The 25,529-nt window shown below is 49.3% G+C and overlaps 1 protein-coding gene across 1 annotated transcript; it reads left to right on the top strand.

Annotated features, from left to right (window-relative positions):
- The first annotated feature begins 298 nt into the window (after positions 1–298).
- Gtpbp1 (GTP binding protein 1) lies at positions 299–24,967 on the top strand. The gene is made up of 12 exons (XM_075959876.1): positions 299–527; positions 3,403–3,514; positions 10,643–10,823; positions 11,361–11,709; positions 16,064–16,187; positions 17,213–17,327; positions 18,957–19,101; positions 19,216–19,398; positions 20,098–20,233; positions 20,735–20,913; positions 22,209–22,409; positions 23,368–24,967. Exons 1-12 carry the CDS (start codon positions 336–338, stop codon positions 23,458–23,460), a joined length of 2,010 nt encoding a protein of 669 aa, XP_075815991.1. The 5' UTR covers positions 299–335; the 3' UTR covers positions 23,461–24,967.
- The last annotated feature ends 562 nt before the right edge of the window (positions 24,968–25,529 follow it).

The raw sequence follows: 25,529 nt of genomic DNA, 5'->3' as shown, positions 1-25,529 counted from the left end.
TTGTTCCTGTTGGCGAGAAGACTCCAGGCAGGTAGCGTGCACGCCGTGTTGGCCCCTCCCGAGGTGGGACCACGGCTCCCGACGTCTCTGATATTTGTTGTTGGGGTTTAGGCCTCATTAATTATTCATTAAGACACTTGAAACGACTGCGGCGATTGGTGGCTGAGAGACTGAGTCGCCTGTGTCTCCGCTGGAGATACATGTCACCCTCTCGAGGCGGGAGAAGCTGCGCATAAATTAGTCCAACGAGGAGGGCGGGGCCAAGCATAAATTAGTTAAATGAGCCAGGGAGGGAGGGCGGGCGGCCGGCTGCGAATTAGCCTAAGTTCTTAAAGATGGCGGCGGAGCGGAGTCGCTCCCCGGTGGAGTCGCCGGTGCCGGCCTCGATGTTCGCCCCCGAGCCCAGCTCTCCGGGAGCGGCCCGGGCCGCGGCGGCTGCGGCACGACTCCACGGCGGCTTCGACTCGGACTGCAGCGAGGACGGCGAGGCGCTCAACGGCGAGCCGGAGCTGGACCTCACCAGCAAGGTAGGCCCGGGAGGCGGCGGCGGCGGGGCCAGGGGTACCCGAGCGGGCCGGACGGTCTCCGAGGCGACGGCGGGCAGCCGGCCGTCCAGTGGCAGCGGCTCACTGGTACGCGGGAAAGACGCAGCCCGCCCACCTGCCGCGCTCCCGGACGTGCGGGGCCCGGGCCCACTCTCGGCACCGGGCAGTGTCCAGCCGGCCTCCCGCGCTCTCCGCTCCCGCCTCGATCGCTGCCCCTTGGCTCCGCCACGTGGAACTGGGCTCTCAACACCGGCCGCGCGCTCTGCATCCCTGTCCCTATGTGGGCCACTCCGCCCTCCTCGGGGTTTTCTTCTTTCTGGAGCGTCCGGGACGACCGAGGGTCAAGGTGGCTTGGGCAGGGGGCGGGTTGCTCGCGAAGATAGGTAGCCATTCTGAGGTGGATGTAGGGTGGCAGCTGCTTCTCTTCCTGGTCCCTGGAAAGGAAACAGAAAGTAGTTGCTCCGTCTGCGAGAATGATGTCCGAGGAGTGTCCACTTTCCGTGTCCACCCAAACAGTATAAAAAGATGGGACTGACGAGATGGCTCAGCTAGTAAAGGTGCTTGCCTCCTGAGTTTGACAACCTCAATTCGATCCCCTGGACCTTCCTACTTAGAAAACTGACTCCCACAAGTTGTCCTCTCATGTCCACACGAACGCTGTGGCACGCTTCCCACCCCCATGTAATAAAATTTAAAAACTAGATGGGCAGTGGGCATGACCCACATAGTCTTGCTACCCAGGAGTTGAGCCATCTCTTAGTAGTCATAGGGTAAGGACGGGGTTTTAAATAGTGCCTTCTGAGTTGTTGAGACGGTAGGCAGAAATTAGATCACATCATCTACTTGGCATTGTGAAAAATAAAAATGTTAGTCTAAGATGTAACTGGTGTTTAGAAAGTGTTCGGTGTCACTAAAGACACTAATGCCCACTTGGAGGGACTGGGAAGGCTGGCTGGGTTTCCCTTCCAACTCTTGCCATTAAAGAGGTTCTGTGACCTTGGGAAGGTATCTTAACCTCTCAATTCTCCAGTTATTCCATCAAGAAACTATGGCTGTATTGCAAAAATTAGAAGTGTATGTTAAGACACCCATTATAGTACCAGATCCATATCAGAGACTCAGGAAGTATTTGGACTAGATAGATGATAATTCCCTATGAGGATTAAGTAGCTGCTGATGAAAGATAGGCCCGCCCCACCCCTTGCCCTTTGTAAGGTAATTATAAGAGAGGTTTTTATGGCCCTTTGATGTCTGTGGCCATACTATGCTGAACAGTCTCTTCCCATCTAGGAAGCTAAGCAGGGTCTGGTCTGATTACTACTTGGATGGGAGATTTTATGGAGCTTTGAAAATGTTTGTGACATCTCATGGTGGCACAACTACAGAAAACTGGAAAGAACCTTTCCCTGCAACCTACGTAAACGATTCCCAACTATTCTTTCTCCATCCAGTCTCTGCTGAGCACTTGGAAGCCAGCTAGCTTCTTTTTGTCATGGTAGTCCTCTCTAGTTCCTCTAGATGAGGATGGCCAAACTCAAGAAGACCTCCAAAATGGAGGAGACAGTGTAACTCTGGCAGCAACCGGGTTACAATTATAAGTTCTAATGAGTTAAATGGGCATGTTAGAAGTGGGCTGGCTGGATGGCAGTACATGGTCAGGGAACTGAAGAAGCCTGGAAACACAGTGGGGAGTTGGGACAGAGTTGTAAGAGGGTGGTACCTTCGTTACTATTTTATTTAATTGCCGTGAGTAAGGAACTGTTACCTCATCACATAGCTGGGGAAGTCCTTGGAAATTGGAAGAGTGTGTGTGTGTGTGAAAGAAAAGCTGACCGTGTGGAGGAGAGAAGGGGTGGACTGAATAGATTTAAGCCCTGGAAAGAGTACACTCTAGATTTTATACCTCACTATTGTTAAAAAATGTGGGGAGCTAAGGCTATGAGAGCTTCCAGCAAGAAAAACATTTCATGATTAATGGTGGCGGGATACATGCAGTTTTTGTAGAAATGATTGGGTGAAGATAACTTTGTACTGAGCGTTAGTTTAGCTTGGCCTAGGAACTTTTGTTTTTGTTTCATTTTGAAACAGGATCTCATTCTATAGCCCAGGCTGTCAAACTCATAGCAATTTCCTTGCCTCAGCTCCCCCAGTGCTGGTATCACAGACTTGAGCCAGCCCAAATGCTTTGTGTTATTCTATAGACTAGGAAATTGAGGTTTAGAGAGGTTAAGTTCTTTGTCCAAGGTCACATAGGAGTGGCATGCCTGATGGCAAAGACCTCCCCAAATAAGTGGTTGATACTTTGTTATTGACAGGATTTACACAGCCCATAGTCCTAATAATACTAACCTTAGTGGCTGTAGAATTTTGTTGACAAAGATGGCCTTTCGCAGGCAGTTTTCACTGTAGTAATCAAGACAGCGTAGACAAGGTAGAACAGAATCCTTTTGTTACTGTGGGTGGAGGGCATAGCTATAAGTGAGCAGTCTGTCCTTGAACTCCCGGTGCACTGTAGGCAGAGGATGGTGCGGAGGTGCAAAGCACTGCTCTGAGCTTTCCCGCTGTGTCAGGCTGGCTTCTCCCCTGTTTGGGACAACCCCCTTGTGAAGCAGCTGGAGGCAGGCTGTGCACACTGTTCCTCCTGTGGGTTTTGGTGCAGACATAACTCATTCTAATATATCATCTGGGTCGTATAAGGCTGTTTCAGGAGAGGCAGAAAGCGCATGTGGGGGCTGCACAGCTGTATTGCATTAGAGTGCTCTGAGGTTTGCCCAGGGTCTCTGGTCAGGCTTTGATCAGCTTTGGCTGTGGCGCTCTCTAGTGAGTGTGGTCCTAAGGCTGTTGGTTTCTCTTCTAGCTGGTTCTAGTGAGCCCTACATCAGAGCAGTATGACAGCCTACTTCGGCAGATGTGGGAGAGGATGGACGAGGGATGCGGAGAGACCATATATGTCATTGGGCAGGGATCAGGTGAGCATAGTTTTCCTTTCCTTTATTTTAAACAATTATTAGAGTACATTTCCCCGCCGCCTCCTTTTTAACTCCGTGTCTCCTGTGCAACCACTCTGTAATACCTGCAGAACTGTCTGGAGGGGGGACAAGCAACTGAATGGTCAGGACAAGTTTGGGGTCAAGGTTCCTTGTTCAGGGGGCCCTAGAGATGCTTCCTCTCCACCTCAGGACTCCTTATTTACGTACAGGGAATTGGAACTTTAGGCAAGGAAACCTCGTCCAAGGTAAGCCAGTAAGTCCTAGCTAGGTCTAGAATTAACCCTGCTTTGGGTAACTCTAGGTCTTTCCCTATAGACCCTGTTTGTGGATCCCATTACATTCTGTTTCCTGCTTAGCTGATAATCTCTGTGGTTCTTCTTGAAGCCACCAAGAAGTAGACACTCAGAATTTCTCTCTTCTTACATCAAGGTGCTTTGGTTCAAACCATGCTGACCACTCAGTCTGGATAGTTGTGATAACAGAGGTCCCTCCTGGCCCCTTCTAGATCTCGGCAGGCTTGTAGCCATGTGACCACTTTGGTTATTGTCCTCAAACCTACTTACTCGTCATAATAGAGTCTGCAGTTTTAGAGAAAGGCAAACCCCACGTCAGAGCCCCAGACAAGATAATGGAATTGGTTTTGTCCACTCCCCCCTCCAATCACTCCTTGTTTCCACCCTTAGTGCCATAGCCATCTCACTACCTTCATCTTCATTGCAACATTATCTTTGCTGAAATGAAAACCGAAATTATTGAGGATCACTTGCAAGGAGCCCAGGCTGGGCCTGTGTGCATCATTGGGGCAGTTTTCTTTCTCGGCAGACTTGTAGACAGGCACATAGTAGTTCTTTGGCAGCTGAGTCTGAGTTCAGGAGCTCTCACAGGCCTTTTACCAGGCCTGGGAGTGCTTGCCTGTGATTCTAGCACTCAGAAGATTGAGGCAGGAGGATGGCCAATTTCAAACCATCCTAAGACACTGTCTCAAAATAAAAAATACAAAAAAGGCCTGGGGTGTAGCTCAGGGGCAGTGCTTCATTGCCTGACTTATGCAAGGCCTGGCTGAATGCTCAGTACTGGAAAAAAATTGTTCTTCAGCTACTTGATACATATGTTAAGGATCTTCTAGATCTTGATACTTTTCAAAGCTCTTTTGGATACTTAAAATTTGTTACCCTAGGATGGGCTTGTAGCTTAGCAGTAGAATGCTCACCTAGGATGTTCAAGGACCTGTGCTCTGTCACCAGCAATAGAAAGTCAAACAAAACAGAATAAAGCTGGTCCTTGTCCACAAGGAGGAAAGAAGGCACATACACAAAACAATATTTGAAAATGCCTGAAGATGACAACTGGGACAACAACTTGGTCTCTAAAAAACGGCTCCCCTATCTCCCCTGTCCTTCCCACTCCTGCCACCCCTCAGCTGTGGTGCCTATCGCCTGAGAGAAGACCTGGTCAGAGAGATAGGCAGACTTAGAGGTCACCTGTCAAGGAAGGGAGGGAGTCTGTCAGTGGTGCCAAGTGCTGCTAGGCAGCAGGTTCAGAAAAGGCCATTCTGCTTGGTGATAAATCATTGATTCCTTATGCGAGTTCATCGAGTATGTCTCTGTCCTGCCTTAAGACAAACCATTCATAGGTCACTTCCTACTTCATAGGAAACCACAGAAAGGTCAGTTTTGACAAGGGGTAGGACTAGTCTTTAATGATCTGGACTCTATTTATTTATTTACTTTAATGGGATCTTGCTTTGTGATCCAGGCCGGCCTTGGATTTTATCCGCCTGTCTTGGCCTTCCCCACAGACTCAGACTCCCCTTTTCTCTTCTGCTTTACTGCAGTCTAAATTTTGCCATAGCTCAGCAACTCACAACTAATTAACTCTCCTTGGGAAGGTAAGATGTAATACTCATTTGCCCATCTCCCACACACCCAGCAGTAGCCACACATCATCTTGGTGACTCTGTCTGCTGGATTCTTTGGAGGCAGAAGCCATCTGAACTGGTTAAACAAGTTGAACATCAGACAACACTGAATCAATCACAAGGCTCCCAGAGGTCAGCTTCATCTCTAGCTTCTCCTGGGTCCAAAGCCTGCCCCTGTAACATGGAGAATGCAGACATGGAAACCTTCCTCAGAGAAACAGTTTTTGTGTTTTTGTTTTTGTTTTGTTTTGAGACAGGGTTTCTCTGTGTAGCCCTAGCTGTCCTGGAACTCACTCTGTAGATCAGGCTGGCCTCAGACTCACAGAGATCCACCTGCCTCTGCCTCCCAAGTACTGGGATTAAAGGTGTGCGCCACCACCTCCTGTCCCTCAGAAAAGTATTATGTGAATAAATACATTAAAAAACCTTGTATACCATCCAGAGGGACTCTTTTCTATACCTGTGTGTTCTTCATTTAAGGTTGATATTTTAGAAAGCAAGTCAGTGATTGTCTAGTAATTTGGGGTCTGGAGCCTGGAAAGTCCTGGTTTACTTATGACTTGTTTTCTTGTCTTAGAATGCAGGTAATACCGGGCTGGAGAGTGTGTACTGCTCTTCACACACTGAACTGGGTTTGGTTCTCATGCATGTTAGGAAGCTCATAGCCACCTATAACTCCAACTCCTGGGGATCTGATTCCATATGCTGGCCTCTTTGGACATCTACACTCAGGTGCACATTCCCACACATATACATATAATTAAAAATAAAATCTTTTAGCCAAGCAGTGGTGGTGTATACCTTTAATCCAGCAGAGGCAGGTGAATCTCTGAGTTTGAGGTCTGACTGTCTACAGAGCAAGTTTCAGGACAGCCAGGACTACAAGAGAAACCCTGTCTTGAAAAACCAAAAATAAATCAATAGTAAGAAAATGGGAATACTAGTACACCATCTCATAGTGTCCGGGCACATTCCACGAGCTCAGAGAGTGCATTTGGTATAGAAATGTTAGTGTTAGTAGTGGAAGGTTTTCGGGGTCCTAGGTTGTAGTTGATTTATTATGGGATTGCTTTGCAAAAAGAATCTCAAAAGTTTCTTTTGTTTTTGTTTTTTTTTGGTTTTTTTTTTTTTTTGGTTTTTCGAGACAGGGTTTCTCTGTAGCTTTGGTGCCTGTCCTGGAACTAGCTCTTGTAGACCAGGCTGGCCTCGAACTCCCAGAGATCCACCTGCCTCTGCCTCCCGAGTGCTGGGATTAAAGTCAAAAGTTTCTTAATACTAAGCTGTGATTTGAGTGCTCATTTGGAGGGTCCAGCAGGGAACACAGTTCTGTTGTCATACACTCATCCCTGAAGAAAGGTTCTTGTAAAGGAAGGTCATCATCTTCAACTGAGCAAATGGAGCATTGAGAGAGGGAGGGAATACCTGCCTAGCCAGCCAGCCTAATCACCATAGTGATGAGGGGAGTGGCAGATGGCACAGCAGGGGACACAGTGTTGTATTTTTAGGAGTCAGGAACAGCCACACAGAGGAGCTGCTCATCTGTGAGTGGTGGCGAGTGGGCAGAGGAAACCACATGCACAGAGGCACAGAGACACTGGAGATGCGCATTTGGAGGGCCAGATATACTCCAGTGAGGAGAGGAGAATGTGAGGTAGGGGGGTCTGGACAGGTAGACAGGGTCCTTTTATGGTCCTTGAACGCTATGCCAAAGAGCTGAGACTTGTGTCCCCAAAGCCTGGGAAGCTGCCATAGCACCTTGAGCAGTGGAATGTTTGTGGGAAGGAAAGCAAGCTGGCAGGACAGAATCTGAGACGTCTTTAGTAACTGGACACTGGCTTTTCTCCTAATGTAGTAATAGGAGCGGCGGGGCTGTGTCCCCAGCACCCCGGCTGCCTGGCTAGCTCATGCCCGAAATAACAACACACAAACTGTATTCATTTAATCACTGCTTGGCCCATTTCTATCTAGCCTCTTCTAGGCTAATTCTCACATATTAATTTAGCCCATTCCTAATCATCTGTGTAGCGCCCCTAGGTGCGCTTACCGGGAAGATTCTAGCCTATGTCCATCCTGGGTCGGAGCTTCATCGCGTGCGTCTGCCTGGGAGCTGGGAGCATGGCGTCTCTCTGAGGCATCTGCTCCCGAGAGGAGAGCTGTGGAGTCTGAGCTCACTTCCTCTTCCTCCCAGCGTTCTGTTCTGTTTACTCCTCCCACCTATCTTCTAACCAATGAGGGCCAAGCAGTTTCTTTTTATTTAACCAATGACCTTCCTCCATCATCCTAACATGATGAAAGTCGTGCATTTAGACAAGGGTAATGTGCCCACCTGAAGGTTCTGATGGTGAAGGTTACATTGGTGCTGGCCCCGATTGAAAACCAGCAAGGGAGGTGGATAGTCTGTCTGGTAAGGATGACAGCCATCCATCCTGAGCTCAAGGGACCAAAGTTCATTCAGTGGTTCATTTAGAACCCTCTGCCCAGTTGTTCTCCCTTGATTCAGTTGTTTTACATTTTCCAAACGTCTGAGGACTTAAAGTAGAAAAGCTATTCACCACAGAATAGTTAAGATATGGTCCTCATCCTCAAGATGTTCTGTGTAGCTGGGCAGTGGTGGCACACGCCTTTAAATCCAGCACTCAGGAGGAGACAGGTAGACCTCTGTGAGTTCGAGGCCAGCCTGGTCTACAGAGCAAGCTCCGTAGCTACTGTCTAGAAAAAAAACAAAAGACTTTCTGTGTAATCAGGGGAACTCGTGTACAAGGTCAGGGTGTGATAGATGCTGTAAAGAAGGCCTCAGAGCAGAACTGAGAGGATCTTGCCAAGAGGGGACATGCTGATTGGCTGTCTGGGGTGAGAAGTGAGGGTCGAGCTAAGACTAGGGTAGGGGGGCCGTCACCTAAAGGACTTGGAGCAGAAAGGAATACTGTTGGTTCTGGAAAGTCATTCAGAGATTTTGATGTGAAAGTGGCAATGTTAGAACCATGGTTTCTTTGGGAGTTTAAATGTATGGGGACTGTGCTAGGTGGACTGTCGGGGGTGTTGCAGGAGCAAGACACACAGACTAGATTCACTGAGACCAGTTATTCAGTAGAAAATGGTCCCAAATCAGGCAGCAAAAGAACACCATAAAGAACAGGAATCAAATCAGCAGGACTGGGCTGATGAAGGGACATGCTTAGGTGACTAGAAGCAAAGTATTGTCTTTATTAGAACAGGGACAAGAGAGGGAGCAGCCAGACAGTGAGAGGGCCAGCAGGGAAGGAAAAGCATCTACATTTGGAATCAAAAGACTCCAGTTTACACTATGGCCCCTCCGCAGCCCCCTAGTTCTCAAGTATCTGGGTTCTGTTTACCATGTTCTTCCTTCCCTCCCCTCCTCCCCTTTCGTTTTTGAGGGGAGCTTCACATTTATGATCCTCCTGCCTCATCCTCTTGAGTGCTGGAATTGTCAAGTTATGTACTCCACTATTAAAAGGCAAAAGTACTGCCTGTATTGTAGGGTTACAGGAAATGTCCAGTGCTTTTTTGATTCTGACCATCTGTGTGCTGCTGCTTACAGGGTGAGTGGGTGAGTCTGAATACCAGACTTCTAGGTACGAGTTTTCTTGTAGGACACTGGATCCCATGTGGAGCTTGGCGAGGTGGCCAGTGCTAGACAAGAATATCTTTGAAGCCTTTTTTTTTTTTTTGAGGCAGGGTTTCTCTGTGTAACAACTCTGTCTGTCCTGTAACTGTGTAACTAGCTCTTGTAGACCAGGCTGGCCTCTAACTCACAGAGGTCTATCTGCCTCTGCCTCCCAAGTGCTGGGATTAAAGACATGACCCACCACCGCCTGGCCCGTCTTTGAAGTCTTGACAGTGACAGTTGAGACTTTAGAACGATAACTCAGGGGAAAGTTTGGAGGAAAAAGGGGGCCTTTGGTGGCTGGACTAGCAGAGGCTGTAGCTGGTTACAGTGATGGGGGCACTGGTGATGTTTGGTGATGGCAGCTCTTCTAGGAGTGGTGGTCAGTTCAGAGCCCCGGGGTTGAGTGTCAGCAAGGGTTCCTCGGTTTCCTGAATCAAAGAGATGGTTAGTAGCTCAGGTGAGCAGAGACAAAGAGAAGAGGGGTGGTTTTCCTCCCTTGGAGTTAGTGAGCTTGCTTTGGGGAACTTGAGGAAGAGGAGGTAGAAGAATACGCTTGGTCTGGCAAAGTTTCTGGGTGGTGAAAAAGAAGAGAGCACCCTGCGACAGGGTGTGCTTAGGAGGGACCTAGAGAGAGGCCGAGGGAGTGTGGACACTGAACCCCATGCTACAGAGATGCGCCTGGTGCATTGCTGTTCTTAGACTCTAGGAAACTAGTTGTTCAGCCTTTTCCTGCCTACCTCCACATCCTAGGCTCATATTCTTTTTCTAGGTGTTGCCGGATACCGTACCTGAGCCATCCTGGTTACAAACTGTCTTTAAGATAACCTGGACACCCCCCTCCCACAACCTCCCTCTTCCTGCCCTCGTTGCTTACCTAGGGCATTGGAATTTCTCTCTTGCCTGGCTCCTGCTTCTGGCCTCTTGCTTATTGCCTACCTTGCTCTGACCATGTTATTGCCCTGCCTGACCTCCAGCTCTGGTACAAAACGTTTGCTGTTGTCTGGTGTCATAGCAGCTTCCATTTCCCTCTGTTCCCTGATGCCCCGCCCCCCCCCAACACAGTGCCTCTTCTTGTCCCTGCCTGGTCACTGTCTGTGGTGCTTTCAGTTTTGCTTCTCTGCCATGATGTCTTTATTCAACTTCTAAAGACCCAGTTTGGGGTCAGCACCCTCAAAGCTACCCTCACATCCCTAGACTGTCCTTTGTGTTTTCTTCCTTCAGCTCTACAGGGTAGTGCTCAGATCCGTATTGACATTAATTAATTTCTTGTGTCTCTCCCTTGAGGCTGTGAGCTCACTGAGGGCACTTATATTCCCAGCACCCAGTATGAAGCTTGGCATAAGTTCAAGGAGAATCTCTGGCTTATGAATGAATTACCCAGTGCCCTGCTAGAAGGGGAAGCTGTGGCACTATTATACATTAACTCTGTGTGTGCCTGCGTTGTCACTGTTTTTCTGCAGTGCCAGGAGGGAGTCTGTTTCGATGGGGTTGACTGGCTGGCCTATTGGCAGGCTGCTTGGTCTGACCCCTCTCCTGTTGATGTCTGGGCTCTTGTTACCAGATGGGACTGAGTACGGGCTGAGTGAAGCTGACATGGAAGCCTCCTACGCCACAGTGAAGAGCATGGCGGAACAGATAGAGGCTGATGTCATCCTGTTGCGTGAGCGTCAAGAAGCTGGTGGCCGTGTGCGTGATTACTTAGTCAGGAAACGAGTTGGAGACAATGACTTCCTGGAGGTCAGGTGAGGAGGCCACAGAACACTTGGAGGGGCTTCACAGAGCATGTGGTGCAGCCTGTGGTGTTTGCTGAGTCAGCGCTGTCTCTCCCCTGCCTTTCCCTTCTCCCAAAGTGGGAGAGTATGGGGCTCGGGGTCTTGGCAGTGCTGCTCTGTTTCTGTGTTCCGTTCCTCGGTATTCCATCTGGGACGTGTGGGAGAGACCCAGCCATGCATTCTGGGGCCAGCCTGTGGCTCTAGTCAGTTTACCATCAACCTGAGAGGCTAGAAAATGGGGGCTAGGGAGATCCTTTGTACCTTTTATAACTTTGGGAGTCTTCCCAGCAGTGGGGTTAAGACTGCAGGCATTGAAAGAGCCAGGACTTCTGACTAACTCTGTGCTCCTTGGGTACAGCTTCAGGAACACCCACCCCCTCTGTGCTCATCCAGGAATTGGGACGACATGAGCCAGAGGGCTGGGGTGAACCCTCCCTTGGGGACCCAGGCTCTGGCTGAGTAGTCTTTCCAGGAACTAGCTCTCATACTGGTTTTGTGTCCATGCAGGGTGGCAGTGGTAGGCAACGTGGATGCTGGCAAAAGCACACTCCTGGGAGTCCTAACACATGGGGAACTGGACAATGGTCGTGGTTTTGCCCGCCAAAAACTATTCCGCCACAAACATGAGATTGAATCTGGTCGAACCAGCAGCGTGGGCAATGACATTCTGGGCTTTGACAGTGAAGGCAATGTAGTGAACAAGCCCGACAGCCATGGTGGCAGCCTCGAGTGGACAAAGATCTGTGAGAAGTCCACGAAGGTGATTACCTTCATCGACCTGGCTGGCCACGAGAAGTACCTGAAGACCACTGTTTTTGGCATGACTGGCCATTTGCCTGACTTCTGCATGCTCATGGTAAGTGTGAAGCTTCCTTCAGGAGGGGACCTGGAGGTGCTAGACGAAGGTTCAGGATCTTTCTGAGACTGTTAGCTGGAGTAAGGATGGCAAGTTGGGATCTCGGGGAGCTCAGTCCTCTGAGCTCTGTGATCTTCTCCATAGGTGAATATTAACCTTTCTCCTGCATTTAGATCAGGGAGGGGACCTCCTAGTATAAAGCAAGATACTACTCACAGATTTCATTTTTGGAAAGGCAAAGGGGTCTCCTCCTTACTTAGTGTGTTCAGGAATGTTTTCTCTAGTGCCTGAGGGTACTTTGAGAGAGTGGCCCTAGATGGCACCCTCTGAGATCAGAAGAAAGAAGAAAAGCACCTCACATCTGGAGCCAAGCAATCAGCAGGGCCTTAGGTGGTGTCTTCAGTGCCTGGAAGGGAAATGTAGCAACCATTCTACAGCCCTTTTGGGGAAGGTATAGGGGCCTGGCCCTTTTCTCGCCTGGTGGCTTGCACGGTGGGAAGTAGGCCTTCCTGGTCCTAGGGCTCCCAGAGGGCAGCTCATCATGTAGTGTCACCAAAAAGGAGAAGGGCATAGGGCTCGGCTCTGCTCAAGTGTGTGCATGTGTGTTCTGCTGAGCTTACTGTACTTTATGCATAGCTTCAAGGGGAAAGGGAGGAAGGAAGAGAGTGCAGTGCACACACGTGCTTAGTGAGTGAGTTTTCAAGTCCTTCCAAAGCCCCTCCACCCTCCTGGTTCTTCAGCTGCCTGTGTTAATAAGTGTGGTAAACACAGGCATCTGTTGCTACAAAATGTGCTCAAGTTACCCCACAAACAGGTTCTCAGGCCAGCCTTCAAACTGAAGAGGGGAGGAGCAGTGTGTGCTCAGGGATGCCCATCCCTCTCTGCTTCTCTGTGGAAGTCCATAGGGGCCACTGGGCCTGTGGCCATTAAGAAGGGTTTAGGGGGTAAGGAAGATGACTTAGTGGGAAGCAAGCCTGGTAACCTAAGTTTGATCCCCAGTGCCCACATAAAGGTAGGAGAAAACTAACCCCATCTAGACGTCTTTTGACCGTTAGATGCATACACACACACATTAATTTTTAAAATTTAATTTTATTGAATCTTATATGTTTGTGTGATTTGCCTGCATGTATGTCTATGGACCACATGTGTGCCCAGTGCTCACAGAGGTCAGAAGAGAGTTGTAGCAGGCTTTCTTGGACTGTCAGTCAGCTCCCAAATCGTGACATGGAGACTTCATATTAGTTATGAGTGCTCGGCGTATGCTTGTCCCACTAGCTCTTATAACCTAACCTCTTTCTCTTCATCTACATTTTGTCTCGGGCCTTTTTACCTTTCTTTCCTTCTGTACGTTCTACTTGCTGGCTGGCTGGCCCTAGGCATCTTCCTCTTTCTACTTGATTACTCCTATTCTCTCTGCCTGACAGTCCTGCCTATCCCTCTACTCCCTAGCTGTTGGCTGGGCAGCCTTTTATTAGACCACCCTAGGCAGGCAAAGTGAAACAGCAACATACCTTTACATAATTAAACAAATCAGCATAAACAAATGTAACACATATTTGCCCAGTTAAACAAATATTTCACAACAGAGGGTGTGAGATTCCCCAGAGTCTAGATATAGACAAGTGTGAGCTGCTTTGTGCATGCTGGGAATAGAACCTGGGTCTTCTGGAAGAACAGCCAGTACTCTTTACTGCTAAACCATCTCTCAAGCCCCTAATAATATTTTTTAAAAAATTAAAAAAGAATTCTTACCCTGCATATATTTTTTAAACATGAAGGGTTTGGGAACTAACTTAACAAACATTTTTCTTTCTCTTTTTTTCTGTTGTATTGTGTTAACTAACATGTGTAATAATTGTCCTACTTATGAAGTTCAGAATATTTCAGTGCATGTATACAGTATGTATGAACCACATCAGTTAGCATCTCCTGGAGAAACATGCTACTGTTGTACCATCGCCCTAATGCATGTCCTTCTTATCATGTCTTTACTTTAGAGACTCGAGTTCTTCATTCAGTTAAAACTGTACTGAGGTAGGACAATGATGGGATAATCTTCACCCCAAACAAAATTTTCCTGTCTGACTTTTAGGCCAGCATCCATTTATTAAACTATAGAGACAAAAGAAAAATACCTTAAGTATTTTTACTTCTGCCTGCCTAGAATCCCAACCCTCAGGAGGTGGAGGTAAGAGGATCATGTCTTTGAGGCCAGCCTGAGTTATATACTAGGCACACACACACCCTTTTTTTGTTTTTGTTTTTTCTTTTGTGTGTGTGTGTGCGTGTGTATGTGTGTTGTGGAACTTGCTCTGTAGACCAGGCTGGCCTCGAACTCACAGAGATCCTCCTGCCTCTGCCTCCTGGGATTAAAGGAATGTACCACTACCACCTGGCTAAAATTTATTGCCTTTTTTCTTTTTTCTCGAGACAGGGTTTCTCTGACAGCCCTGGCTGGCCTGGAACTCATTCTGTTGACCATGCTGGCCTCAAACTCAGAGAACTACCTGCTTTTGCCTTCCAAGTGCTAGAATTAAAGATGTGTGCCACCATTTCCTGGCATCTTTTTCTTTTTTAAGTAAATAAATAAGTAACAAAAGCAATGAACTATCTTGTTAATGTTCTACAGTTATGAATTTTCAAGGGGGAAAAAAGTAACATATAGAAACCAATAGATCATTCTCAGGTTCAGTGTGGGAACAACAAAGTGAGCCGCATTTGTATTGAAAAAGAGTGAAAAGAAATAGCTGGAGGACTGGAGATGTAACTCAGAGAAGCAGCAGTCAGTTAGGGGCAGCAGACAGATGGGAGCAGCTGGGGGGCAGCAGACAGCTGGGGGCAGTTGGGGCAACAGACAGATGGGGGCAGCTGGGAGTAGCAGACAGCTGGGGGCAGCAGACAGTTGGAGGCAGCAGCAGACAGATGGAGACAGATGGGGGCAGCAGTAGGGCTGGAGGCTGCCAGCAGTGAAAACTGCACAGTGAAGATGTTGCAGCATGTTCAAAGCTCCACGCAGGCACAGGATGGCAGCAGTTTCTCTCTTAATTCTATCCTAGTAGGCATTCCCTCGCGTGGTACAAAATGAAGAGGGCCAATTTGATGACTCAGTGGGTAAAGGTGTATGCTGCCAAGCCTGACAACCTGAATTGGATCCCTGGAAGAGCCAACTCCCACAGGTTGCCCTCCAGTCTCCAGACACTACAGTGGCATAACTCCCTCTCCATACACACAGTAACATACACACAATTGACTTTTTATAAAAAAAAAAAAATTTTTCTTTCAGGACTGTCCCGCTATGTTGTCCTTGCTGGCCTGAAACTTGCTATGTAGACCAGGCTGGCCTCAAACTCATGGAGATCCCTGCCTCTATTTCCCAAGTGCTGGGATTAAAGGCGTGCACCTCTGCACCCAGCATGGATATATTTTTAAAAAGACAACAGAGAGCACGTAGTAAAGTTTCCCTTCTTCCTTTGTTCCAGAGGCAGCTAGTGTCTTCAGTTTTTTGTGTTCCTGCCAGAGATGCTTTTTTTAAAAAGTGTTTATTTTTCATTTTCTGTTTATGAACATTTTTATTGTGTGTGTGTATGTATTTGTATTGTCTGTGGTATCCTTGGGTCAAACGGGCATTGGATCCCTTGGAACTAAAATTTTGGACAGTTGTGAGCCACCGTGTAGTTACTGGGAATTGGACCAGGTCCTCTGGAAGAGCAGCCAGTGGTCTTAACCCCTGAGTCATTTCTCCAGTCCCAGAGATACTGTGTGCTCATATAGCAAGTGTCCATTATGATGCCAAACATCAGGTGTCCCTCTAAAGTAGACGTGTCTGGCCCTGTTTTAAAGGTGTGTTAACTGAAGACCAAAGATGTTAAAAGTGAACACACTTTGGGGAGTATGGATGGCTGTGTGTCCCAGGCTCTTTGAATTGCCCCATTGTTTACAAGACTCCTCTGGTTTTTTGTTATTGGTTTGATTTGAGTTTTTGTTTGTTGTGTCTATTTTTTACAATACTGAGAACTGAACCTTGGGTCTGGTGGTGCTAGGTAGAGTCTGTCTCGAAGTTACATTTTAAGCCCAGCCCTTTGTTTACTTTTTTTCATACAGGGTATCACTGAGGTTTTCAAGCTGACTCTAAAAGTTCTCTGTAGCCCAGGCAGGCCTCAAGCTCAGGCTTCTGAGTGGCCGGGGTTAAAAGCTTTGTCGCTGGGGCCTGCTTTTCAGGTGTAAGTCCCCTCCTCCAGAGCTCAGTTAAGTGAACTTCACCAGCCCAGCTTTCCCCAGCAGGCTGCAGTCCCCACTTCCCCAGCAGCAGTCTCTGTCTCCTTGTCCTGACAGTTCCTTTCTGTTGAGGCAGGTGGGCAGTAATGCTGGCATCGTGGGGATGACCAAGGAACACTTGGGCTTGGCATTGGCACTCAATGTACCTGTCTTTGTGGTTGTCACCAAGATTGACATGTGTCCTGCCAATATCCTTCAAGGTAAGTGCAGCCTCCAGCTGCAGCAGCCTGTGGGGTTGTTGATGCTGATGCAGGGCGATCTGCCCCTTCTGCATCCTTGTCTGTGCTAGACCTTGGCCTCAGCTTCCATCAGCTGGAGTCTGCTACTTCCTCTCCTGTTTGGCTCTTGATTTAAGAGAAGTCCAGAATTTCCTTCTGTTCTTTTTCCTTCCTGATTCCAAGTATAGGATCTATGAAATCCCTAGTCTGTCATTTTCCCCCCAGTCTTATCTGCCATTCTCTTCCCTCCCCCCGCCTAGTCTGCCATTTTTCCCCAGTGTCCTCAACAGCTGGCATTGTGCTGTACCATTGAAGCAGATGTGTATGGAGAAGTTTGGGCAGATATCTTTTGGCCTTTAGCCACCAGAGTTTCCACACAGGCCTTGGGAGTAGGCCTCTGCACCTTCTCTTTGGTGCTGTAAGTTGAATGGAGCACTGTCCCCATTAGAAGGTCTCGTTAGAAGGGTCCCTGCACTGAACGGTGGTGGTGCACACCTTTAATTCCAGCACTCAGGAAGCAGAGGCAGGTGGATCTCTGTGAGTTCGAGGCCAGCCTGGTCTACGAGAGCTAGTTCCAGGACAGGATCCAAAGCTACAGAGAAACCCTGCCTCAAAAAAACAAAAAGAAACGAAAAAAGAAAAAGAAAAAAAAGAAAGAGAGAAGAAGAAGGGTCCCTGCAGATTTGTAAATGCCCAGAATATTCCTGAGATGAGACCTTCCAGACAGCAAGAGCATAGTGGAAAGAACATAATCCTCGGGAACCCAAGGCACTTGTCTATGTGTTCACATGGCCTTAGACAAGAGCCCCATCTGTGTGCTCTCTACACCTAGCAGCATGTACCCACCCAGCTTTGATCTTCCTTTCTGCTTCTCCAGGCATCGTGACATTTAACACTGGTCCGTCTGTCTGTCTGTCTCCTGCTTGCATCAGTATTGAGTGCAATATCCTGGAAGTCTGGCCAGAGAGAAGCCTGTGTCCTAATTCTGTTTCATTTCACTCTTTAAGAAACCCTGAAGCTGCTACAGCGCCTGCTGAAGTCACCAGGCTGCCGGAAGATCCCTGTCTTGGTGCAAAGCAAAGATGATGTGATTGTCACAGCCTCCAACTTCAGCTCTGAGAGGTAATGGGGGCAAGGCTAAAGGGTGGGGAAGCACATGCTTCTAAGCAAGTGCCCTTGCCAGCAGGGTCCAGCAAGCCTTAGGCCTAAACCAGCTAGTCAAGCATGAGGCCTCATGGACATGGCTGGAGGAAATAGAAGGTTCTGTCTTTGTACAAGTCTCCTAGGTCAACAGGTTCAGGCGGTTCCCATTCTGAATTACTGATCTCTCTGAGGTTGAAGTCCCAGTTAGGATGTCTCATCCTTACCTGGGAATGGGGATATTATTAACTTCCTGAATTAGTCAGGGTTCTCTAGAAGCACAGAACCGACGGAATGCATATCTATCACACAGGATATATTAGATTGGCTTATATAGTACAGGCTGAATAGTCCAACAGTGGCTGTGCTTGATGGAGAGGCTGAGAGCTCCATAGCTGTTTCATCATTAGTTCCAGTCTGGAGCTGAAGTCTTCAAGGACCCTGGAGCTGCTGGTCTTTAGTCTATGTTGCAAGGCCAAAGAAAACTGGGCTGTGATATCAGTAAAGACAGGCAGCCACAGCAGCAATAACAGAGGTGCACTCACCTGTATGGAGCGAAGGTGGGCAGGCGAAGGTAGAGCTGCTTCTTCCTTGGACCTCTGTTTATTTTTAATTTATTTTCTTGTTTGTTTTTGGAGGCAAGGTCTCTTTACATAACCCTGACTGTCCTGGAGCTCACTTTGTAGACCAGGCTGGCCTCGAAATCAGAGAGATCTGCCTGTCTTTGCCTCCAGGGTGCTAGAATTAAAGGCTTGTACCACCATGCTCCACGCTCCACCAAGCCTCTCTTGGACTTTTTTGTATCTTGGCCAGTGCTCTGAACTGACCACTCACCAGATGTTACCAGGGGCCTCCCAGTGTTCTACACAGATATAACTCTGCCTACCCTGGAGGAGGGGCTTCCTTACTCCACTGTTCCTTCCCACAAATAGCCTCTTAGTTGCTGCTAAATCCAATCAAGCTGGCAACCAAGATTAGCCCTTATGTTTCCCCAGAGAGGGTGCTTGGGTGCTGGAGTGGAAGTCATGAGCATAGAAGGCACCAGCCTGTGCCTGGCCGGTGGAACGCTGTCTTTTTATGACTCACTGACTTTTTATATTGTTTCTCAAAAGCCCTCTAATCACAGGCCAGTTTGGCGTTTATTTAGTGAGTCTGTTCATTGCATACGTGTTTATTGGATGTTTGTTCTACCAGGCTCTTCCTCCAGATGTTAATGCATCTAGATTCTACGTGTTGACTTGAGCACAGTGCTAGGCTCTTTAGCTCCTTGGTCCAAAATCATCTTTTGATAACAGTTCCTTTTCTTTGCCCTGAGCCAGGGCTTCCTTGGAGCCACCTGTCCCCTGACTTGGTCTGTGCTTCAGAGCAGCCTGGCATTTGGCCTGTTTCTCTAGCTTGTGTTGTCTTCAGTGCTACCAGTTGTCCAACAAGGGGCTACATTTCAGGGGTACAGCCACGCTCCAGCTCCTTAGAGTCCCTAGTCTGTGAGGTACTCAGGAGAGTATGCGATTCGTGTTGTCGAGGTAAGTAAGACAATGAGGAGGAGGGCCAGAGTGACCTGACAGGAGGTCATAGCTCCCTAAGCGCCTCTCCCTTATTTCTTCTCTTTAGGATGTGCCCGATATTCCAGATCTCCAATGTCACAGGGGAGAACCTCGACCTGCTCAAGATGTTCCTCAACCTCCTGTCCCCGCGCACCAGCTACAGGGAGGAAGAACCTGCTGAGTTCCAAATAGATGACACCTACTCTGTTCCCGTGAGTGCCTCTGGGTGGGGCTGCACAGGGTGGGTGGACACTTCCTGCTCCGTCCTCAGCGAAGGAGTCTGTGGTGGGAATAGGCTTAATAGGCTGGGTTCTTCTCCTTGGCAGGGTGTGGGGACAGTGGTGTCCGGGACCACGCTGAGGGGCCTGATCAAGCTGAATGACACTCTGCTACTGGGCCCAGACCCCTTGGGTAACTTCCTGTCTATTGCTGTCAAGTCAATCCATCGCAAGCGCATGCCTGTCAAGGAGGTACGGGGAGGCCAGACAGCCTCCTTTGCACTAAAGAAGGTGAGTAAGGATAATTCCAGAAACTTCTTGAATTCTACTAAGTCCGAGCCAAGCACTTTACTGTCTCCAGTTCTTGTGACTGCATTGCAAGGCGGGGGTTACTGACCCTTTTCACAGAGGAGGAGACTGAGGTTCACAGCGTCATAACCTTTCCAAGCCAGGACTGTTTCCCCCTGAGCTCTGCTCCTCCCTCCTTTGCCTGAGCAGTTGTCACTTGCACAGTGCAGTCAGATAGGAGTGTCCCTCCTGTGCACAGTGCCACCCTCCTAAGCTTAGGATGGATGGGATCTGCGCACATACTCTTACCATTCAGTCTTTCGTCTCCTGGGGTTTGGGGTGAGTACTAGCTCTGGGGTCACCCACCATCCTGTAAGCTACTAGGAAAAGTGGGATATCCTTTGTCTTCTCCATGGTCAGGTTTACTGATTTCTTGCACCTGCCTGTGCTCCTGGCTTACCCTCCAGGATCCAGTGGCTGGAAAGCTGAGCTCCTGTGCAGTCTTCTCTGCTTCCTAGTAGCAATGTTTAGCTTGCTGCACAGCACGGAGGCTGCCTTGTGCTGTCTGCATTAGGTGGTGAGGAGTAGAGCTGTAGGAGTGGTTCCCACTCCTAGAAAGACATTTTCATCTTTGGGACCGGACTGGGTAAACCTGAAGGACACCATGGTCCTTGAGCGCTGTGTTCTCCTTTTTCCCTTCAGATAAAGCGCTCATCCATCCGGAAAGGCATGGTGATGGTTTCTCCACGCCTGAATCCCCAAGCTTCCTGGGAATTTGAGGCTGAGATTCTCGTCCTCCACCATCCCACCACAATTAGTCCACGCTACCAAGCCATGGGTAAGTGTCCAAGATCCTGCCAGCCTCAGATATTCTGTACTTGTGCCTTCCCAAGGGAGGTCCGGCAATTTAAGCCCAAGGCTTCCAGCTTCAGGCAAGGCAGTTGCCTGAACTCTATCCTGTTTAGCTAAGCCATTCCTTAGTTCAGCCCCTGAGCAGCGCTAGTTGTTCAGTCCTACAGAGGCTCTGAGACCAAAACCAGTCCTCAGGAAACACCTACCCACATTTATTCAGCCGAGAGTGTTGAGCATCGCTGTGTGTGCCCGGTGGCATCATCAAGGTGCTAGGAAGAACCCTTTGGGAAGGCATATGTATACACAGGCACTGGCTCTGCCACATGGGACTGGGTAGGGGAGAGATGGAAGGAGGCAGGATCAGATCTGAGAGTGGACTGCACTGATGTATCTGGCTCTCAGAGTTCTTGCCCTGTCATAGAGACACGGCTCCAGCCTGAGGCCACAGGGTAGGTCATGCATGCTCTGGCTCTGGTTCTCTTGACAGTACACTGTGGGAGCATCCGGCAGACAGCTACCATCTTGAGTATGGATAAAGACTGTCTACGCACAGGAGACAAGGCTACTGTCCACTTCCGCTTCATCAAGACCCCTGAGTACCTGCACATAGACCAGCGGTTGGTGTTTCGGGAAGGTCGTACCAAGGCTGTTGGTACTATCACCAAGGTATGATTGGGGTAACCTCACCTGCCCAAGGAAACTTCAGTGTGCTCTAACCACGAGTACCACAAGCTCCTCTTGAGAACCCAGGAGTTGTCTTCATTCTGGGACAGCAGTGTGGTCCTTGCCCTGGCAGAGCTGAGCCAGTACTAGGGGATGGCTTCAGTGATGTCTCTGCTTCCCCAGGAGCTGTCCCTTAAGCCTCCTGTCTTGGGCTTTGGAAGCTTGTCTGTTTTTGTTTTTGTTTTGTTTGTGTTTTTTTGTTTTGTTTTGGTTTTTTTTTGAGACAGGGTTTCACTGTTGCTTTGGTGTCTGTCCTGGAACTAGCTCTTGTAGACCAGGCTGGCCTCGAACTCACAGAGATCCACCTACCTCTGCCTCCTGAGTGCTGGGATTAAAGGCATGTGCCACCACCGCCCAGCTTTGGAAGCTATTTTGAAGGAGAGAAGGTGGTGTTGGGGTATGGTGCTCCTCCATAGGAGACAGAGTGTCTGGAGAGCCACGGCTGACCTGAGGTGCTACCTCTGGGTCCCGAGGCATGCTTGGGACTTTGCCTGAGGGTTTCCCACAGCATGGTGGATCCCTTTGGGCTGAGTGCTGGGTATCATGGGGACATGGTTGGAAGGTCCTTTGGTGCTTGGGTTGTTTTCCTGGAGCCCACCTTTTGCCTGCTATAGAGCTCACCCATGGTTTTGGGTAGAACATTTGGTAGAGGATTTGACCCCTGCCCATATAGAAGAAGACATGGTTTCCATGTCTGAGATGGGAATGAACTTCAGGCTGTTTTTTCTTCCTGAGAAGCATCCCTGTCATGTTGATAGTTTGCTAGAGGCTATAGCCTGCACTGTAGTGTCCTGTGAAACCCAGCCAACCTTCTTTCCTGCTGTGTTTGAGATTGATTGAACTTGGGCAACAAGGAGATTCTGAGACACTTGCTCCTGGGTGGTAGCTTTTATGATTTCTGACAGGTGTTTATTTTGATTCTTCAGGGGGCCTGAAGTTAAAGTATGGTCCAAAACAGGCTCTGGGCAGCCCAGACCCTACCCTACCTCAGAGTAGGATGGCAGAAGTTCAGAGAGCTCTCTGTAGGAATAGCAGCTGGACCCAGAAAGGGCTGGAGCCTTTCTAGGCAGGGAGAGGCAGGAAGTGAGGCATCTGTTCCAGTGCTGTGTGGCTCTGGCCTCAGAATGGGAATGGGAAGGCCTCTTTGCTCTGCCTCCCGAGGTGGCCTTCCTGTCATCCGCTTCACTCAGAGCTGGGCAGGCAACTCTGACATCATGCTATCCACTTGGCCTCCACAGCTCCTCCAGACGACCAATAACTCTCCCATGAACTCCAAGCCCCAGCAGATTAAAATGCAGTCCACAAAAAAGGGTCCCCTGAGCAAAAGAGAAGAAGGAGGTCCATCTGGCATGCCAGCAGCAGGGGGCCCCTCAGCTGGAGAGGACGCTTCCTCTCTAGGAACTACACAGGCTGCTACATCCAGTGGTCTCCAGCCACAGGTAAGTAGGGCCTCTTAAGGCCTCTAGCAAGGTGCTGGGAGGGACAGGACTGATAATCTAAGTGGTTCTGATTGGCATTTGTTTTTAATGAAATAAAGAATAGAAAAATGTCAAGGTTCCCCTTTTTGTTATTTTTATTTTTATTTTTTTTTGTTTTTTTTCCCTTTCTTTTTTTAAAGACAGGATCTTGGGGAGGGAGGAGGAACTGGGGTTGGTATGTAAAATAAAAAGTAAGGTTTTTTTTAAATAAAAAAAGTGAGGGGGGAGTAGGATCTCAGTCTGTAGGACAGACTGGCCTGAGATTTACTCTGTAGGTTAGACTAGCCTTAAACTTAAGGCAGCTTTCCTCAGCTTTTCTGGTGCTGAGATCACAGGTGTGAGTCACCAAACTCAGCCAAGGCTTCCCTTTGATAATACAAATATATTTGGTTACTAGTGCTGTGTGTGCCTGAGATCCAGCATACCTGAGAGACATTGCCTTAGAACTCCTTCTCCGAGCCTGAGGGAGGTGGTCTTTGCTGGGTCATTGTGCCACCTGCCTGTTTTTCGGGTCTTTGCTGAGCTCACAAAGGCCTGGTATCACTCCCCCACCCCCCAATGCCTGCCCCGTGTTGTTTCTCTCTAGCCTTGTTGGAGTAGGCGTCTGAGCCTTACCATCACACAGTGCTGGTGCTCGCTCTCTTCTGTCTCCTCCCCAGCTCTCTCCTCTTCCCTCTCCTTGTAACCCCGTCCCATTCCGTGGTTCCTGAACCCCTCTCCCAGTTAGTGATGTATGTTGACTCATTTCCCTGTGTGCTTCTCTGTCTAGCTCCCCTGCCGTTACCACACACCTACAGCTGCCAGGAAGACTCGGTTTCCCCTTGGAAACTCATGACTAGGTTAGGGCTACAACATGGTCATTGCCTGGCCCTACTTTAGAGGACCACCATTTCTCAAGTGCCTGCTTTCTTTCTTTTAGCCCAAGCCCAGCAGTGGGGGCCGGCGACGAGGGGGCCAGCGCCACAAGGTGAAGTCCCAGGGGGCCTGTGTGACTCCTGCCAGCGGCTGCTGAATATTCCCCTGGTGCACTTGACCACCCATGGGATCCTTACTCTGGCTACTGCTCACCAGCTGGGCAGAGCATCTTTGACCGCCACCCGCCCACTCCAGCCCACAGCCAGAGCATCCTTGTTGCCACAACCCCCATTTTCCAGGGGGCATTGTAATTTATAAGATGAGGATGGACTAGATGTCCAAGGACTGACCATCTCCCACTGCCTCCTCCCTTACACATCTTTCGTACATCTGGGCCCTTAATTTCTATTCTTTTTATTATATATCTCTGTCGTGTGTGTGTGTGTGTGTGTGTGTGTGTGTGTGTGTGTGTGTGTGTGTGTGTAGGGGGTGTGTGCAGGAATGCAGCTGACCCTGTCAATCTCTGTTTCAGTCCTGGCTGGCCACTCACTTTTGAGAGCTGCCACCTGTCCTTCCATCTGTATCTGTCTCAATGAGATCCTCAGATCCTTTAGGGAACCTCAGGAGCCCAAGGCACCTGTCTTCCCAGGCCAATTGCCCCTCTTAGCTGGAAGCTCCTCTTTGGTTTAGTAGCTTCTATCAGAGCAGGGATCCCCCAATCTAAGATTTGGGGAGTTTAATGGAAAGTGGTGGCTTCCCCTGTCTCTCCTTTTCCCTCCTAAGCTCCTAGACTGGTAAGGTCAAAAGCTCTGCAGCAGCACCTGTGATGTGCGAGAGCATGGTGACTGTGTTACAGGACTGCCCACCCCGACTTGTTTGTTTTCTGAGACAGGGTTCTCTGTGTAGCTATGGCTGTCCTGGAACCTGCTCTGTAGACCAGGCTGCCCTTGAACTCAGAGATCCGCCTGCCTCTGCCTCCCAAGTGCTGGGATTAAAAGCGTGCACCCCCACCACCTGGCTGCCCACCCTGACTCTTGACCCTTGCCATGGATCCAAAGAAATGGGTGGGCTTACCCTTGGAGACAATCCTGGGCTTGCCTGGCTGGCCCTGGCTGCTCTGACTTCTGTAACCACTGGAGGCTTTTCCTGTTCCTCTGGCTGAGCCTCAGAGCACAGGGTACCAGACTAGGTCCAGGCCTTCCTGGAATCGGGTTTTATAGCCCCTCCTTTGGTGGGGGAGGGTAGGTACTCCTCTGAGTTGAGCCAGGACTAGAAACCCTCCTTCCCCACATCACCCCAGCATAGCTGCTACAGCCGTGGCATCACAGCGGTGAGAAGCCTGAGCTCAGATGCCCTGACTGGGGTGTGTAAGGACAGGTGGCAGTGGAGATTCTTCTAGGCCATCAAAAGCACTTCTGCTGGGGTAGAGTAGAGTGGGCAAGCCCTGCACCCTGACCTCAGGCTGGGGTGCTCCTTCTCAGCCAGGACACACCCAGCTGGCTGGGTCTCTCTTCAGCCCCACCTCTCCTCCCAGGCTCTTTTTTTTCAATTGGTCCTGACTGCTCTTTCCTCCCTGCCCTTCCTCCCAGCTGTTTCTAGTTACCACTGCCCCATGGCCATGGACTGACCAAACCAGCATTCACAATAAAAGTTTGTTTTAAGTTGACAGTGTCATGTTCCCTGCCCAGCCCTCCAGGTAGAGGTGCTGCCATGGGAACACTGGTTCTGCCTGCCTTGTGCACCTGGTGGCAGCTGAGGGGAGTAGGGCCTCCAGGAGCCCCACTTCTGCAGCTGTAAATGCTCCACTTGCTATCTTTGAACCCCACATTCCAGGTTGTGTGGATTCATTGAGTAAGGGAGGCAGGTGTTGTTGTCAGGCTGAATGCAGTGTGCTGCTGCTGTGGGTCCACAGCTGGACGGACGGTCACTGCTGCCATCTCTGAGGCTGACAAGACAGGGAAGAGCCGTTGCCAGTGGATTAGTTCCTGCTCACCCTACAGCTTTTCCCAGCCAGCTGGAGCCCACTCCTCTGAATCCAGCTATTTTCATCTGTATGTAGTTCTGGCTCAGGCTGGTACCTTTGTAGTAATGGGACTTCAGCATGGTGGCACATGGCATAGCATTGGGCCACAGAAGAGTTTCATTTCATCCTAACTATGCCCCTTTAAGCAGTGGTGGTCCCTAGAACTACTGTGTTCAGGAACCACAGCTACCACTCTGGCCTCA

This window comes from Microtus pennsylvanicus, chromosome 2, assembly GCF_037038515.1.
Source record: "Microtus pennsylvanicus isolate mMicPen1 chromosome 2, mMicPen1.hap1, whole genome shotgun sequence".
Classification (NCBI taxonomy): domain Eukaryota; kingdom Metazoa; phylum Chordata; class Mammalia; order Rodentia; family Cricetidae; genus Microtus; species Microtus pennsylvanicus.
Note: the sequence above shows the minus strand (reverse complement) of the source record. Positions and strands in the feature narration are given on the sequence as shown.